Source organism: Scaptodrosophila lebanonensis, unplaced genomic scaffold (assembly GCF_003285725.1).
Source record: "Scaptodrosophila lebanonensis strain 11010-0011.00,11010-0021.00 unplaced genomic scaffold, SlebRS2 tig00000001-arrow-pilon, whole genome shotgun sequence".
Classification (NCBI taxonomy): Eukaryota; Metazoa; Arthropoda; class Insecta; order Diptera; family Drosophilidae; genus Scaptodrosophila; species Scaptodrosophila lebanonensis.
The window spans coordinates 14,077,825-14,096,560 of record NW_022060529.1 but is presented as its reverse complement, the minus strand read 5'-3'; the positions used below and the strand labels follow the sequence as shown (position 1 = coordinate 14,096,560).

The window sequence follows — 18,736 nt, the reverse complement described above, 5'->3', positions numbered from 1 at the left end:
TTACTTAATACGTGCATGTCAAGTGCTTATACTTTGTACTCGTATTTATTGACTTGGGCGTCCTAGTCTTTTTACCTCTATTACACATTGTAATTAAGAATTAAAAATATTAAATGAATCATATTTACCGTTAATTAAAATCAAAGACAGATACTTAAAATGACAGTTGAGTAAAATTTTCAAATGTACTTAGAAACTTACTTTCTCTTAACTATTTGTTATTTAAAGTGTGTAGATAATCGTATTAAAATATATATGTTTTTAGACAAGTTGCGGTTTCTTTTGCTGATGCACGCCGCCTTCCTCTGTTGTTAGTGGGATTTCCTTAACTCCTGTAATTGTTGAAATTCTTCATCGTATTTCTTAGGAATAGGTAACACTACAGAAAGTTATAGCCATAAAATGAGGCCATTCTGATTGCTGCAGCTTTTAAAAAAAGTTGTTTTGAACTTCTCAAAATCTAGGATCATGACTAGTCCTATATGCTCTAGGACATCTGCCTATTCTTATTTTAATGTCACTTAATAGTCAGAGTAGATTCTAGTAGAATTCTAACCTTTCACTTGTTTCAAAAAATGTTACATATTTCTTTTGAATTTTTGGTAATCACAATCACAATTATATCTAGACTCCTGCACCCCTTTCCATTAACAATTCACTTTGATTTGTCAACAGGTCCCGACCTTTGGTTCAACTTGTTTGCATGTTCCACATCTTGATTAGCCGAAACACTTCGAAATAAATGAATGACTGATTGAATGAATGAATGTATTGTCGTCAGCAATGTCCCCGCCGCTGTCATCTAATCGAATTGTTTCAACGCTCACATATAACCCCAAAAGAGCGCGACGATCGTCGTTGTCCGCAAATCGAGTCAATTTAATTGACCTCCAGAGGTCAAACTTTTATGCTGGCAGCAAGTAGCACTTCAATCGCCTGGAATTGAACGCTTGCCAACACACACACACACACACAGAGGGAGAGAGAGGGACCCATCGGCTGTCTGTTTTCTTCTTCTGTAATCGGACAGTCGGCGAGTCTTTTATATGGAGTGTGGGATCCAAAAACGCAGCGCAAATATTCCCCATGCGCCTTACTTTTTAATGGGTTTAATTGAATTTGGCTTGTTGCGTTTATTTGTCTTAATTGTCTGCGAAATAATCATAAATCAGTTTTGTGCATGAATCGTTGTTGTAGTTGTTGTCGCGCCAACAATTCAGTATAGCTCTGTACATATATACACATATAAAGTATATGTGTATATACATACAAGTATGTGTGTGTGTGTGTGTGTGTGTGTGTGCTTAAGGGGGTGTAGCAGCAGCACTTGGCTCAATCAATTTATGACATATCTCATCGCTGGGCACAGTTATAAACTTGCGCACAACTTCTACGCTCAGCCTCATCCACACAAGAACCCAAGCTCGCCTGCTCACCCGCCGAATGACGCGGCGTTTTCATCAAAATGTGCGCGCTGTCTGGGAACTAGTGGTGGTGATGCTTCTTCACTTGACCGCACCACGGTCCCAGTCGCAGCCGCAGCCGCTCCACAATTTGTGCTGTGGATTGAGCGACAGACTCTGCTTGCCATTGTTTTGCGTGTCAACCCTCATATGAGACTGTTTGTCTCATGCTTTGTTGTTGTTGCTGCCCCTGCCATTCGCCTTCCGCCCTCAGCCTCCTGTCTGCTACTTGCTGCCTTTGTCCAAAGCTGAGCACCCACACGGCTCAATAGGCACATTGCTTGAAACAGTCGAACTTCATTAGCGCGAATACTACTCTTAATATCATGACAGAAGCAAGATTCAAAAATTTCAAAGTTATTATAAAAGTTAATAATTGTCAAACATAGGACAGATCTTAAATAGAGATTAAAGATTTACAAGATATTTTAAATGGAGTTGAGATGTCTAGTAGTACTCTAAGTATAGCAATATCATGTATAGTAATAGCATGACTTTGTTTTCCCCTTTGGCGAAGCATCAGTTAAAATTATATAGTACATACATAAATAGTTTTATGCAGACTGAAGAAAATCATTCTTTTTCATAACTGGTTATTGGTTTAAGACATTAAAGATAACTTTTTTTTTTTCAATTACATATTGGTATTACAAACTTAAAAATAATTTAAAGGAAATATGTTTATAAGAGCTTTTAATGTTATAAATCAATCTCATTTTCATGGATTGGCATAACTATTTTCACCAATGGATATTAACAAAAAAAAAATAAAATAAAATTAAGAAATAATGTTCAATACTAAACAAAACATAAGAAATTGATTATAGATTCTTAAAATATATACCCTTCTTTGACTTCAATATGTTTTTGAAAACGTCTTGGAACTGAGTCCATTAAATTTTGAAGGCGCTTTGAAGGTGTCTTGTTCCAAGGAGAAGTGACCTCGGAAGTAGTCTCTTCTTTGATTTTATGCAAAGATGCATTTCTTTTACGTTTTACGATAACTAACACATATTATTGTAAAAGGAGGGAATGTAAAAAAGCTAAACTAACTTTTCAGGGAGCGCAAATAAAGATTTTTCTTTTTTTACGAAAAAATCATTCACTTATAGTAAATTTGCGAAAGCGAGGAGCTTACAGATATCCTTTTTTAAGGGTAATCTATGCATTTTCAGCATTTTCCAAAAAATAAAATTCAAAGATTAATCATTATTTTATACGTTTTTTTCTCATCAATAATGATTATTGGTTACTTCTCAAAGTAAAACTTAAAATTAATCAATAAATTGTAAGCGAATGAATAAAATTAAATTAATTATTAAGTATAACATTATTTTGTAATTATTTTATAACACTTTTAATAATAACAGTCTCTGATACTTACCAACCTTAACTTGAAAGACATTCGTTATAGAGAAGCTTCGCAGAGCCCGCACCCGTACACTGGTGGCTTGCATCGTCAGTTGAGCTCGCCATCATCAAATGCCAACTAACTTCAGATTTAGTTAATTTAGCATACTAATTTATGAGCGAGTGTAAATCGTAACAGGTTGCATGTTTGCGGCTCATATCAAAGAGAGTCTCGCAGCTTCCTGGCCGTTGACAACTAAATAACACGTTAATGTGTTTATTGCGTACACGGCGACTGTCCCTAGAGTGTTGTGCCTGCGACCATGAGAGGATTACATAAAGTCACAAAAGCTGTGGCTGGAGCTGTAGCTGGAACTCCAGCAGCCCCAACACCAGCAGAGGCTTCCGTAGCAGCGAATCAATGTTAGGTGTCGCAGGCAACACATTTGTCCAGTCCTCAGTGTGCAGCTTTCGCATTAAACATGAGCCATACACACTCAGATGTACACACATGTTTGTATATATGTATTTATGGGTGTATGTATGTATAAAACGCGTTTTGCACAACAACAATAATAACAGTGAAAAGAAGAGAAACAGCACAAGTTTCACGCCTGAAAATCGCTTGGGAAAGCTGCACAAAAAACACATGCTACACTTTATGTTGCACCATCGCATGTTGTTGTTGTTGCTATTGCTATTGCTGTTGCTGTTGCTGTTGCTTTTGTTTCTGTTGCTGTGCTCTTTAAACATTTATTTATGTATTTATGAAAACGTTGCGTTGACTGACATACGATAATCATATGCTACATTGATTTTAAAATCGCCACTGAGTCTAATGCCAATCGAATATTTTCAGTTTTTGCAGTTTTTAGACTGCTGCAATAAATAAAACATTAGCTCATGGCAGTGCTAGGAGCTATGTATGTGTAAGAATTGGAAATTGGATTCTAAGTGTGCACTGGTTCTAGATCATGCTGGATGCATATATATTCGCATTACCAAGAATTTGATTTTATCTAAGACGGCAATAAAAGTGAGTTATTGGAAAGGTATGGGAATTACTCAGGCATTGCGAGCAGCGAGAACAATTGCTTTGAAATGCCTCTACAAATGAATGTTTTAATTACTACTATGTACTGTACTTGTATAAACAATCACTTAACATTCCGTCTCATCTAAAATCAATCTATAACGACATGATTAACAGATTCATTTTATTAAAAAAAACTTATTGAAAATTACTTCAATAATTTATTTGGAATGATGGGTACTTTTTGTTGTTTAGTTACAAAACAAATTTAACTTTTCTCAAAGGAAAATAAATGTTTCAACACTCTTTATTGATGGTTTATTATTGAAGCATAAGAAGTTTAATATTCCATATATTAGTTGAATTTTATTCTTTTCAACATAACTTTCAAGAAAAATCATTTAAGGATCTAAAAGCCAAAACTTAAGATATGTTGTCAAGTCAATTGTTATCTAAAAATTGTTGATAGACTTGTCTAAAAACGAATTTTTGTATGGCAGCTTTAAAACTTTATTGGTTGTAGTTATTCGTGTTATTCAAGTTTTTTGTGGAAACACTTCAAGACATGATTATTCCCGTGTCAGCTATATGATATACTATGAGGTATAATTTAAATTCAAGTATATGTTATAGCATTATATAAATGTGGCTAAGATCGTTTTGATGAGTTTTTTATTCCGTTGCTAAATATAATAGGTAATAATCCGGCTAATTTTGACAATAGAATTAATAGATAGCCAAATTTCGATATATAAGATGAATGAACGGTATACAGGCATACAACCGTATAGATTCCTTCTTACAGAGCCAAAGTTATTTACTCTTCTCTGCGCTTAATAGGACAAACCACTTTCCTGATAACTCTTTTTAGTCTTTTTAGCATTTATTCACTGAAATCATCAAAAAATTAAATTTAAATAATTAACATTAATACAATTTAATGTCTTTACGCATAAAGCTAAACTTTTTCCCTTGCCATGGTCCATTGGTCCAATATTAAACAATTGCTTGAAATTATCGCCCACAACGGATAGGCGGATGAAGAGTCAATATAACTTTCCTTATGACATATGTATATGGACAAAATTTCTACCAAATTGGAATTTCTTTGATGAAGAGCTTCTAAGCTTTGCTCCCAATTTCGTTGAAAGGATATGTTGAAAAGGGTTTGTCTTGAACCTCGTTTTTTCTGCAAATTGCTTAACTTATCTTTAAATCAGCTTGTTTGTGCACGCCTATTGGCTCATGTACGAGTACAGTTATGAGGCTGGCAGCTGCAATTGAAGACTTTAGAGTTTAGTTTTATGAACAGTACACGCTTGTCACGTGCCTGCGCGCGCTGCCACGCCTCCGCCCAGAACGCAGCGATGCTGATTAAATTAGCAGATTTCATTTACTGCCTCAGTGTGTTGTGTTGCATTGTGTAGAAAAGCAGTTAGGTCGCATGACGTAATTGCCAGTTTCAAATTTCGACGCAAGCGCAGCTGAAATGTCCAACCTTAGACACGAGCATGTCCTTGCCCCTTCCCCTTCCCCTTCGCTCTATACTCGTACTTTGCTCTCTGTGCATTACACGATGACAGCTTGCCTGTTACAAATGTCACGCTTGCGAGACTGAAGTTTGCCGGCAAATGTTTTTCTGTTGTTGTTGTTGTTGTTGTTATTGCTGACAGTCGGCCAGTTAGTTCGCCAGTCAAGAGAGGAAATTAATTCATTTTCAACACCTATTTTGACAGTTCATAAAATACATTTGTCATAAAATCGGTCAGCGAGTGCAACAACAAAACCACACCGACAGCCAAGAGAGACCAAATTGAATGCTGCTGTGGCTTTGGTTTCTCTGAGTTACCTGGCCCATAAGATTTATCGACCTCATTGAAATGCAGCACGATGTTGGCAAACGAAAAACCAAAAACAAAAACAAAAGAGCAACCGCAAGCCTGGCCAGCATGGCACATCAAATTTGTCCTTTTGTCGATGTGGACGTGGTCTTCTCTGGTTGTTCTCTTGGTCGATCGACTTTGACGAGTTTCGTTTAGCGAAAATGTTTCGTGAACGTTTTGACGACGAGGAGGAGGAGGAGGACGAGGACGACTCCAACTGCTACTCCCAGAGCCAAAAGCGAGCTACAAAAATCTTAACAAAGTTATTTTAGCAAACAGCACGACAAAAAATGTCATGTCCTTAAATATGCAGCACAGCTCAGCTCAGCCTGAGCTTGAGACTCAGCCAGAGCCCGAGCCAGAGCCAGGGCCAGGGCCAGAGTTGGAGCCTGATACTGGGGGCAGAGGAATAGAGCGCGTCCTTCACTGCACTGCAATCGATATGCGTGCAGATGCTCCACTTTGATCAGGTCATCAGCGACACATCGTTCATCATTCCAGGCGGACGTTGCGCAGGAATGCAGCAGCAGCCGCAGCCAACAGCATTGGAAGCCCAGGAAGGCAGCATAACCAGTAGCCAGCAGTCAGCAGTCAGCAGCCAGTAGCCAGAGACAATGGCACAGCCATGAAAGGAACGCTTTTTAAGTTTTACGCCGGCCCAGCTTCTGCACCAAGACTCGTCAGTAGGCCGCTAAAGACCCAGAGTCTGAGCAAGCTTGCAGCTGAGCTGTTGCAACGACTTTGACGGATGAATTTCACAAATAACTTCACCAGTTCTGTGTGTGTGTGTGTCTGTTTTATACTTACATATATATTTTTTTAGTTTTTATCTTTTTTTATTTTGCGCGTTATTTATTGTATTTCGCCCGCTGCTCTTGCTGTGGACACACCAATTTGGTATGGCCGATCGGCCGGCCAGTTCGGTTGACACAAACCTTGTTGAGTTTTGGAACGGAGCATGGACAAGAACAACAACAACAACAACAACAACAGTCATCACATCCCCATACGCCGTGCTGTCTAAGTTTGGTATGCGTCATTTTTACGAGGAAAATTCTTGTGACGTTGACTCTTCGGCGACAACAACGTACAGATCCTTCAGTTTCGAGCTGCTGCTCCAACTAATTTATGTAAACACGCTAGCTACAGCAAGTAATTTACAGAGGCCCATTTGCCTGCCCCTCGCTGCCCCACAGCCAGTGGCCATTTCATTCATAGAGCATTTTGCATTTGCCTAGGCCGAGAATCGAGAGCCGAGAATCGAGAGTGGCGAGTCGCGAGCCGCGGCCACAACTTAAAGTCAAAGTGCCCCGTCCCGGCACAGCTACTCGTACATTGGCATTTGTGCAAATTCCATCAGAAGAATTGCACTGGGAATTTTGCTTTTTTATATATAATTTTTTTTGTTTTTTACGTGTTGTTGCTGTTGTTGCCACAACAACAATGAAGACAACACAACAGCAGCCCAACAGCAGTCGCAGTCATCTCTGCCTGGTTGGGTATTTCGCAGCTTTGTTGTGTCAAAAGACAAATGTGCTATTGTTTAGGCTTTATGGAAAACTGCATTTACTTCACTAGCAAAATATCAATTAAAACGTACATACAAGTATAGGCGTTTGTGTCTGGCCACATCATTTGCCCCACTGTGCACTCTGCGTAACGCGGTAGCTGTCCTTTGGCTCTGTTGCTTCCTTTTGATTGCGGAATGTACGCATTCTTTGGCATTGCCTTTGCCTTGCCGCTCGCTGCATATTTGTTTAAATTTTAAATTGAAATCGCAAAAACAGTCAAATGCAAAAATCCTTTCACGACATTTACTGCCTGTCTCAGTCTTAGTCTCAGTCGCTGTCCCTATTCCTGTCTCTGTCTCTGTCGCTATCTCAGTTGTTGTCGCGCAGGTCTGCTCCGATATTCTCTGTTCCTCGATGTGCTACAGTTTTCGGCACAGCCACCTTGTTTGGTCAGCAAGCCAAATTCTTGTATTTTGCCAACAAATCTGTCCAGTTTCCATTGTTATTGTTATTTGTGCCGGCACCACCAACAACAACTGCAGCAACTCCAGGAGATCAAGCCGTTTCACCGCACTTCTATAGTCCGATCAAGGTGTTGATTTAATGAGCAATACAACAACAACAAAAAAGAAAGAAAGAAAAGGGAGAAGAACCCAGCAGGGTGCTCGGCCGTAGGAGTAGACAATATTTGAGGCCTGTGGGTTGTTAGTTCGGTTTTTGTGTTTCCGCTGTCATTGACTTCGCTCCACTTTACTGAGTTCTGAGTGAGTGAGAACAGATACAGGAATTGGATGGAGTGGATTTAAATTAAAGCATAATGTATGTGCATATATGCTAAAGATCTGTTGATTGTTATATCAAAATGGTAAAATATTATTGAAATCGAAACTCACAATTGATTTGCTTATATTTCCTTACGCAAATATGTTTGGCAAAAACAGTAAAGAGCATCAATATTAAAGTTATGACAAATACGAGTATGCAGATTATTAAACAGTTTTTTATTCAATACACCAGATATGTCTTAGAAATCAACACTTCATACCGATTTAAATTGCGACCATCATGCCCGTCTCTATGCTTATTCGAATATCTCGATAGATAAACAAAATAAAATATTATATTAGTTTTTGAAAAGGATGACATTTTGATTAGATTGATTGGATATTTATTGGATTTTCATAATCAAATTCTCCGCCGAAACTGTATTACGGTAAAATATGTTGCTATGAATTTTTTTATTTTATTTATGTCAACAAACATTGACTGTCAACATAGGTGGAAAATATATAAAAATTATAAAAAGCATCTTATAAGCTAGAAAAGCCTAAAAGGGAGAAATCTATTCAATTTACAACAATATCTAATTAACGCCTCCAACCCGGAACATTATTTGCCCTTCGGCTAGCTATGTATGATAAGTTTAAATTGAAGTTTTTTTTATTACCATGCCCGATTCATGTTTTATTTCCAAAAGTACCATTAGAGCTTTAAAATAAATTGGTAAATAAAAACGTTCTTTGTTTTGACAACTTGGAAAAATAGTTGTGAGGTCTCTCCACATGAATGAGTGAATAAGGACATTTATAATTCCATTTTAAATGATTTCTATACAAATATCTATATACTTGTATAGTAGTATGTATGCATATATATTTAAAACATTGTCACTTGCTTTTGCCTACAGTTTTACTCGGCCTCCGGGCTGTCTGACCATTTGCGTTGTGGCAAGAATCCAGTGCTAATTAATTAACAGCAAATAATCATTAAAGCGTACAAATGAGGCGTGCAAATGACAGAGCCGACGAATCGAGTCTCAGTCCCGGGCAAAAGAACGCCTGTCGAACCACCCATAAAGGCAAAAAGTAGATAATGCAGGGCCTGCTTGCCACAGCTGTGTTTGTTTCTGTGTGTGTGTATGTGTGTTTGCTGAAGTGTGAATTGTTATAAAAAATATGCCTTTAAGCACATAATGGAACCATTCATGGAAACAAGCTCTGCTGCCATGGGTGTGTGTGTGTGTGTGGGTGTGTTTGTGTGAAAGCCTGCCAGCCTCAAGCATATCCTGTTGCATTCTTTATGATTAATGGAACAGATTTTATGCTTCCTTCCGTCGGCAGCGTTGGCGTTATCATCTGCACAAATGCCACTTAACTTTTTCAAGTGTAATGTAATGCATTTATGAGCTGAAGTCCTTTTTAATGCACACACACACGCATCCACACACACTCTCTTTAAAACGCAGTTAATCCGTCCGCAGATGCCTAATTTTCAATGAGGGCTGAAGTAAAAGCTTGCAGGGATATATTTTTGTGTATACATATTTTATTTCATTATTTTTCTTGTGTGTGTGTGTTTTTTTTTTTTAAATTTTTATTTTTTGTTCATTTGTTTTGATTTCATTTAAAAATTACGACACTCTCTACAACTTAAATTGTTTCCATTGTTTACTGTTTATTTTGTATTTATTTGCTCACTATTCTTCTTCATATCAAATATTACTACATATTTGAAATGGTTTCTTGTGTATGGTTTGTTGTTGTTTTTATTTATTTATAAAGTAGTTGCCATTTTCTATATTAAAAACTAATTAATTAAATGCTAGCACATATTTTTCTCATACATGTATACATACAAGTATGTATAATGGTTTACATTTTACATTATTTGTGTATTGGTTTCTCACTTTAACGTTTAATAGTTTACAATGCAATGGAAAGTAAATTTAAATTAAATAATTTTCTTTTGTTTTGTATTTTATTTTATAAATTAAACTACAAAGAAACACACTCTATTAACCCCTATTTTCATTACAACTACAGCAAGTTCTACATAAATTTTTATTAAGCATTTTATCTGTTGTTTATTAAACTTATTGTTTTCGTTTTAATTTACATTTTATGCACTTGTGTTTAATTCTAAAATATAGCAGTTAATCGTAGTTAAGCTTAGGTTAAACGAATTTTTATATTACAAAAATGTACATTTGAAATTGAAAAAGCAATTTTCCGCATGACTTTGTTACTAAGTATATGGTGTGTAATTTTTTAGTAGCTCTTGAAAACAGTTGCTTCCTTTTTAAAATGTATGTTTAAAAGAAAATTAAATTATATTGCACATTACAAAAAAAAGTATGCATCTTGTTTTTTTAATTGTTATTTTTTTGTGTATTTGTTAGTCGTCGTTTTCTTTTTGTGTCGGTGCAGTTGTGACATAAAATAATATGCAAAATGTTCTGTTGAGATCTGATTTTTACTGATTTTTCGCTTGTGGCTAATTTGCATTTATACAAAGAGTTGCGGTAAATTATAAACAAAAAATATTAAATACCTTTGACTGGCTCTAAGAAAGGCTTAAGATCAACAGCTGATTTCATGATTTTTATTATTTATTCTTTCTCATATTTATACATTGTGTAATTTGCTAAGGTTTACAAATAAAAATAAAATAAAATAAAATAAAGGACACGTTTTATGCTTGAGGAATGTGTTTTAGGTTGATTTTTACGTTTCACTTAGAACTACATTTAAAACATTGTAATGCTTTATTTATTGAAATATACAAAACGCCCTTTTATTAGTTGCATAACTTTATTATATTATAAGTAATTTACAATGTTTTACATGCGAAAAGCCAAAACATCTTCTCTAGCTCTTTGAATTATTGGCTAAGATATTGTGCTCAGTGCCCCGGCACACCACCACCGTCTAAAAAAACGGTCTCATTATGCTGCAGTTCGGCGCAGGATCGGGGTTGGTAGGCCTGCGTCGGTTGCGACCATGCAGCCGAAGGCGGGGGCAACTGATTCGGGTGCTGTTAGACCGCCGGCCAAACACTGAAAGAATATAAGTGAAGAAATAGGAAATTTTTGATTAATTTCAAATGCTATATAGTAATGGTTTTAATCAATCCGCAAATAACTATTATCTTGATAGGTGGATTTTCAGTTTTACAAAGAATTGAAGTTCGTATAAATGTATAAAGAATAAAACTTTTGGTTCTGGAATCGATTTAGTTTATAACTAATTTAGCGGAATCGAATAGTTAAAAAAATTACAAAAACTTAGATTCCAAAATATAAGTTTATTATAAAAAATTATACCTATATATTAGAAGTATTAGCCAAGAAAGTTTATCAACTCATTTTAAAGTGCTTGTTTAGTTATTATTGGTGCAGTATTTTAAAATCAGGTTTGAAAAGTGTGTATCCCTTGATTAAATGTTACGTTTTCTTTGCATTTCTTCTGGTAAGAACCCACTTTCCATTTAATCTATTCGAAAACAACCTCTCAGCAGAGGCATTTGATTTTCTGTTATTCAACTTACGTTAGTAACGATGGATTCGTTTCGGGCTGATACCAATACTGGGGCACATATCCGCCCATTTGTGGTGGCGGATTATGATGATGCGATTGCGGATGTGGCGCTGCTGCCGCTGGATGAGGTGGTTGTGGTGTCATTTGCTGTGGTGGCTTATGATCGATCCAATGTGGTTTCTGATCCCATGGCGCTTGCGTTGGCGGACTAAGACCCGTTGGTGGAAATTCTAATTGGAAGACAAGATTGAGTGAAAAATTAGTAATATATCAATGAGATCTCCTTTCTGGTCATGGTAGTCTAACAAAATATACACAGTGTTACTTACCAGGTGATAACTCAGACACAGGCGTACTTGATGGCGTTGGACTATGTCCGGGAGGTAGATAATGTGAGGGGGAACCACTATTTGAGCCACCGCCGTTATTACCGCCTAGAATGACAAATAGACATAGATAGGCATGTTAAAACCAAGTTGAGCCAAGTTGAACATGTTTTTTAGTTTGAACGATAAAAGCTGTTCATAAACTTTTATAAATCCATCGGATGGGGCTGATTCTAGGTGATGAAAATTGATTTACTTACCGCTGTGCATTTGATTTGGACTATGTTGACCAGGATTGGGTCCACCGCCACCCAAGGGCATACCGCTGTTTGCGCCTGGACCTTGTGCTGCTTTCATCATTTTTTTGTACTTTGAACGGCGATTTTGGAACCAAATTTTCACCTGAAATTATAATAGAGAATATATTAATTTTTAATAACGACAATACAAGCTGATTAGTTAATTCTACAGAGTAATCATTTGCAAAGCTTACAAGTGTTTCTTTTGCTGACTTTAATGGTCAGAGCTTAGCATGGTTTATAATTTAAATAAATTTCCAATTTGTGTGAATTGCAATACACTCGTGCACATTAAATTGTCAGCCACACGAAACTAAATTATAGCATACTGTCAACTGACAATGCTTCACAGCATCCTCGAGGAAGGAGGGGCGGCGACAGCGGCAGTAACGTTATCAAAAGTGATTAAAGTTTAAACGCAAATGCCAAAGAGAATCAATATACGACGATATGTAGGCTATGATATTGGAAAATATAGATATTAGCGACAGCAATGACGGCTTTTCAAACCGCTTTTCACATGAAATTAAAGCTGACCGTTCATGAAAGGCACATATAGTATAGTATACGAGTTCATATATAGTATGAATACATTTATTTGGGTGTCTGAACATAAAATAATAAGTGCATATCCGAGAGAGGCATTTAACAAAATTTGAACAATTCTGGCAGCGTGTGATTTATAAAAATTGTGTCAGAAGCCGAATGTCTTTATAACTGCGCTACAATTAGTAAATAATCTCTGAAATTTATACATAAAGTCAAATTTAGAGCAGAGACCAGTCACAAAAACTTGAAGCGACAGCAGAGCTTACGTAGTAGTATCTCATAGTTACTTTCAGTTTTCATTTTCGCGTTAATGCCTGTAGCGCTGCTGCCTGAGATGTTGATGTTGTTGTTGTTGTAGCTGCTGTTGTTGTTGTTTTATGTAGAACTAATTGTGCGCTGAGCTGTGCGCCGGCGCACTTCACTTTTGAAAGCAAATTAGCAGCGTCGTCGGCTGGCTGGCTGGAGTGTATGGGTATCTGCGAATATGCTTAGATACATACAGTGAGGCGTATCTAATGCCGGCCGCGTTTTTATGTGCGCTTTTAACAGTATCTGAAATTTGCAATCTTGTACATAGGCATGGCGTCTAAATAGGTATGTGAACAAACACATACATTTGTACATACCCGTACATCAAGTATGTATGTAAATGTATGTATATATGTAGCAGCTAATATATTATTTGTATTTGTATATGCCGGTCCGACTTGTTCAAGGTCGTTCTTCGCGCTTGGTTGAATTTTTGTGGCAGCATGCGCTTATTTTCCTAGTTGAAGTTCTTTTTTGGTTTTTGCTAATTTCGCCAGCATTTTGTACACTTTTTGCTATCGTGGATAAATAGTTGGCTACTATTTAGTTGAAATTTTATTGTGCACTCGGAATTTTGCAGTTGATTCAATTAAGCGATAATATTTGACTTGTGTGCCCAACATTTGGCGATCGTTAAAAGACAGCATCGAAACGGTAGCCGAAATTGTGTTTTAATTTTCAATTCGCTGTTCAATGGAGCGGCAAGAGATACGAATTTTTGGAGGCATGGTCGCTTTATGTGCCCCTGAGTTAAATGGGTAATGAGAGGCTTTTTTGGGGTTTGGGCAGCTTGCAATTCATAGCCTTGAACTAACGTTGATATATCTACAATACCTAAATGAAAAGTGCCGCAAAGATGCAAACTCAGTTGCTGTTGCTGTTGTTGTTGTTGATTTTGTTTTTGATTTTGTTTCAGTTGTCGGCTGTTACGCAAGAGAAACCAAGCGCAAAATATGCGCTCAATGATAAAATATTGTCGAGGTTCCGACTTCATTTCTACTATTCATTTATTTATTTATTTATGCTGCACGGAGCGGCAACACAAAAAGGTAAGCAACACAATTTTTTTTCTTCTTCACTGTAAGTGCTGAGTAGGAAGCGTTGGCCAACATTCTGAACACGATTTACCCAAGCGACGTCTTTCATAATCGCGCTGCCCGAGTCGTTGTCAACAAAGCCACGTCAGCTCGGAGCATGAAAAACATTTTCCATTTTTCACACGCCACAATTTTGCAATGGCAACCATTTTCTCTTTTATTGCATACTCGTAACTAAATCGTAAATCGGGCCGCATTCGAATTCACTTGTGCACATGTCAAAGCTAATGGTTTCGATTGTCGGATTTATGGTTTGCATAAATGAGTTTTGACACTTTTTCGAAGCCGATTTAAATAGTTTAAGCGAAATGAAACATTCGGATATTCATTGCCAAATTGACAGATGCAAATTGTGAAACCAGAAGTACAGCTCTTTTAAAAAAGGCGCTACTAATAATTGATTGAATTATACCCGATTTATTGCGCGGTAGTCGTATCTTAATCTATTTAGCAACTAGGAAACATTTAAAATAATTCAAGTTTACTTTTCGCTATAGTTATGGCTCTATAAACAATGCATTGAATTTTATACGAGTTATTGGGCAGCGTTCAAATCTTAATCTATTTTGCAACTAGCAGATATTTTATGATACTTTTTCGATATAGCTTTTGATAAAGTTCTTAATAAATCGATTTACATATGCATAACCGTTTAATGTATTCATTGAAATATACGTTTGATCAATGGAATATTGTAACCAACGCTAGAAGTGTAGTGTAGATGACTCGTGTCAGTTACATTCTATAGTCGATTCAATATCAGTAGCCACACTTTAATTCAAATATGTATATATCTTTATAACTTAAGCTTGTACACTCTGATGCTATATCTGTCATTTATTGTTATTATTGTTATTCATTTTAAGTCCAATATAGTTTGATAAATGATCCCATTGTTGGTATAATAATATTCGTTCAAGCTCTTGTAATTTTTTCCCCTTCTATTGAGACATTTACATTCACTTGCGCGCACACACAGCCACACAATTAATTGTTATATGGTCGTATGTATCGATGTTTCTGTTTTCATTCTTTATGCAAAATTGAAAACAGCAATCGAAAAGGCAGAAAAAATATGTACGCACGCATGTGAGAGTAAAAGTGTGGCTCGAGCCACCGTCTGTCAAATGTCAATCAGCCTTATGTCACTCTCATGGCTTAGCATTCGCTCCCAGCACATCCATTTGTACCACTTTCGTGGGCACAAATATGGAAAAGAAAAAAATTAAGTAAACAACAACGAGAAATTAGCATGTCAGTGTGCCACTTGACAAAAGCAAAGATCTGGTGATGTTGAAGCTGCTGTTGCCTTCTGGTGCTTCGTTTAGTTTTTATTATCATTTGTTTTTGCACGCGCGGGTTATCCTTTTAACCTACTTTGGTCGAATGCTTGTTGCATATGGCAACACTTGCTTGATCACTTCCGCAATATGTCATATTGTGTATAATTTATGCCTAGGCTCTGTGCACAGACGGCGCCGGCGACAGGCAGCTAGGCAGCCAGGAGACGACAGAAACGGCGACCAGAATTGATGGCAACACCAACATCAACAACAGCAACAGCAACAGCAACAGTAACCACAAAAGTAATAACAACAACAGCAACAGATTACAGATGCGTTTATGACAGACGCGCGTCGCAACAAGTGGCTGTGAACAACGTTGTGGATATGTGGCTGTAAGTAGATGTAGATGTTGAATGTTGAATGCTGGATGTTGGATGTTGGATGTTGATGTAGACGTAGCGTCGAGTGCCTGCCTCATCTAGCGGCTGGCGTTTCGTCTTCATGCGCCGCTGTCGGTCTGAATGCTCGAATTGAACGGCAGCCACTTGCTTGTGGGCTTTCTAATAAAGTAGTGATCGCTTATGATGAACACTGTACTGAAAATATATGATCTAAGCTGTATTGCGTGCACAACTCAAACCACATATTCCAAATAATATTCATGATATTTGATTGCGAACTTGGAATTTACTCCACTAAGAGTATAAGAGTATACGATGGAAAGCAGCAATAGTCGGCCAGAATACTCGTATGTGGTTGATTCTCTTTTATAAAGGATTGTTGTTTGCATACTACTGGCTACATCAACAATTTCTAAGCTTAAATAATGTCTTTAGGGATTGTCTTTTACAAAAATTTTTTTTTGCCAACAACTATCTACATCAACCATTAAGAAAATTGAATACACTCTTTAAGAAGCATTAATGAAGTGTTTTTTGGTATATTTGATATTATTCGTTTTTCATAAAAATTTCTATTATTTCTATGTTTTCTATTGTATGTCATTAAGCTAGTCTTGTCTAATGTTAAGAAATATTTTAAAATGCATCGCAAATTTCTTTTTTGTATAAAATAATCATTTTTGATTTTGTACACACAAATTTAAAATATCAAAGAAAATAGTTTGAAAAAGAGAATAGTTTGAAAAACATTACAAAGATATGATAAAAAATTGCAAATTTAAAGCAACCGATTAAAATCATTTAATAAAATAATGCAAACTAAAAGTAAAGACACCCTTAACATAAGCAGTCATGTTGTTCTAACTCCCACACAAGTTTCATGAAACTAAACTTAACTCAAACAATTCAATTTCAAGCATTTTTTACTGTAACTGTTTTTATCACTTTTGCAGCGACAATGTTTAGTCACAAAAACCAAATGTGTTTGGGTTGTTTGCCCATTTGACACCCCGAAGTAGACGTAGACACCTGCCCAGCTGCGATTGGAACCTGTTTGAAATACATATAACATTATTGCTGTTATTGTTGTTGTTGTTGTTGTGACTGCTGTTGTTGCCAATGTAGTTGTTGTTGCGGACGTCGTTGCCAAAGTGCGTAAGTAATGCTAAAGCAATGGCTTGATTTTATTTTATATTCATTTTTTGTTGTTGTCATTTGATGTATTTTTTTTTTTTAATTCATGCGACAGTTGAGCATTTAAAACGTGGGAAAAGATAAGGCAATTGATTTTATGTCCACTTTAATCCATAGCGCTATGCATATGCCTATGCCTATTGGCATAGGCTTTACTTGTGTGGGAGCTTCCCGACTATTGAAACAAAGTTTCCCAAGGGTCAACGTCAACTAACTTTTTTGCGCTTTAGCCTCTTTGGAGTAGAAAATAAATAATGGGCGGCGGGCACGCCCCACATGCCGGACTGTGGCTGCCAACTAGCGCCGGCCAACAAGACAACAAGCCAACGAACCATAAATAATGCGGTCTAAACGTGAAGTTACGACTTTATTAGCTTTGACCGCTGTGCAAAATGCAAAAAAGTCTGCGCACAAATATTTTGCACAGAACGAGATGCAAGAGAGAGGGCTAAGCAAATAGGCAAGACAGTACGGATGCGCCTGGTTAATGACAACAACAACAGGCAACAGCATAAGGCAAAGGCTAAAGTGCTGACTGCTATTGTTATTGTTGTTGCTCTGACCACATGCATTTTCCTTTTGGCTGCTGCTGCTGCTGCAGCCTATTCGAACGCTTGACTGGCATGTCTGCAAAATTTTTATGTATTTTCCAGCAACATCGCAAACAAAAAATATATATATATGTATGTACATACATATATAAGAAAGAAAGAAATAGTTTTAGTTGTTCACAAATTTATGGCCTCCAAAAAGCAACGGCGGCACCAACAATAACAATAACAGCACAGCAACAACAAGTCGCCAGGCAGCTATAAACGCTATTTTCCCCCTCATTGTTCTCAATGTTGTGGCTGCTTGTTATTTGGCTTATTGTTGCTCTGTTGCGCTTTTCATTCATAAATTCCACGCTACAAGATTTTAACATATTTCTGCACATTTTTGGTGCGCAAAGCGGCCCGACAATACCCGTACTCGTACTCGTAAAAGACCAAATGGTGTAAGGCTGATTTTGGCGGCATTTGGCACTTTGCTCGCACTACTTTAGGCCAATTTGAATTAGGTGTGTTTGTGTGTGCTTGTTTGTGTTTGGCGGTAAGATTTTGTAAATTTTGTAAATGGTTGGCAGTTGATTAATGGCGGGTGTCAGTAGCTGGCGCTGTGCTTAGACCAAACTTCTTTGGGCCATTTGCAAATAGAGGTACAAACATGGCAGAGAATGGTTGTATTGTGGCAACAATTGCTGGCAAAGCAAAAACTGGGAAGATTTAATGCAGGTTTTTGAATATCGGTGAAAACTTATGGCCAATAAAAATAGCCATATACTTATAAGTAATTTACACAATGAGTCATGGAAAGTGTGACAGACTTCTTGACTTACTGGGCAACAACGAAAGCTTGCTTCATTGTCATTTTTTAAGATATGAGTATATTAGTTAAAATGTTAGAAAGCTATGAACCTTGCATGCTCGCTTCAAGAATTAAGCCAACAGCGATAGTTGCTCGAGTAGGAAATACATTCCTCACACCTATTGGCAATTTATTTTTATTGTTGACTGTAAAAATTACGCCAACATTATATTACCGCTTAGGGCAAGCGGAACTCATAAAATATTTACTGTAAAATGTCTGAATATTAAGCAGCTATCGTAAGGATTTTTCTAAATTTTTACATATTCTTTTTCCAATTGTATGCCATAATGTTGAATTAATGTGAATTGT

At 36.8% G+C, this 18,736-nt stretch overlaps 1 protein-coding gene across 2 annotated transcripts in view; it reads right to left on the bottom strand.

Annotated features, from left to right (window-relative positions):
* Positions 1–10,789: 10,789 nt before the first annotated feature.
* LOC115625912 (homeotic protein distal-less) overlaps positions 10,790–18,736 on the bottom strand; it is a 34,753-nt gene continuing 26,806 nt past the window's right edge. For both annotated transcript variants that reach the window (XM_030521148.1, XM_030521156.1), the window contains exons 4-7: positions 12,143–12,284; positions 11,886–11,990; positions 11,567–11,786; positions 10,790–11,075 (exon numbers count right to left, since the gene is read on the bottom strand). In XM_030521148.1, the coding sequence (XP_030377008.1) occupies positions 11,057–11,075; positions 11,567–11,786; positions 11,886–11,990; positions 12,143–12,284 (486 nt within the window). In that variant the 3' untranslated portion in view covers positions 10,790–11,056. The remainder of the gene's footprint in view (positions 11,076–11,566; positions 11,787–11,885; positions 11,991–12,142; positions 12,285–18,736) is intronic.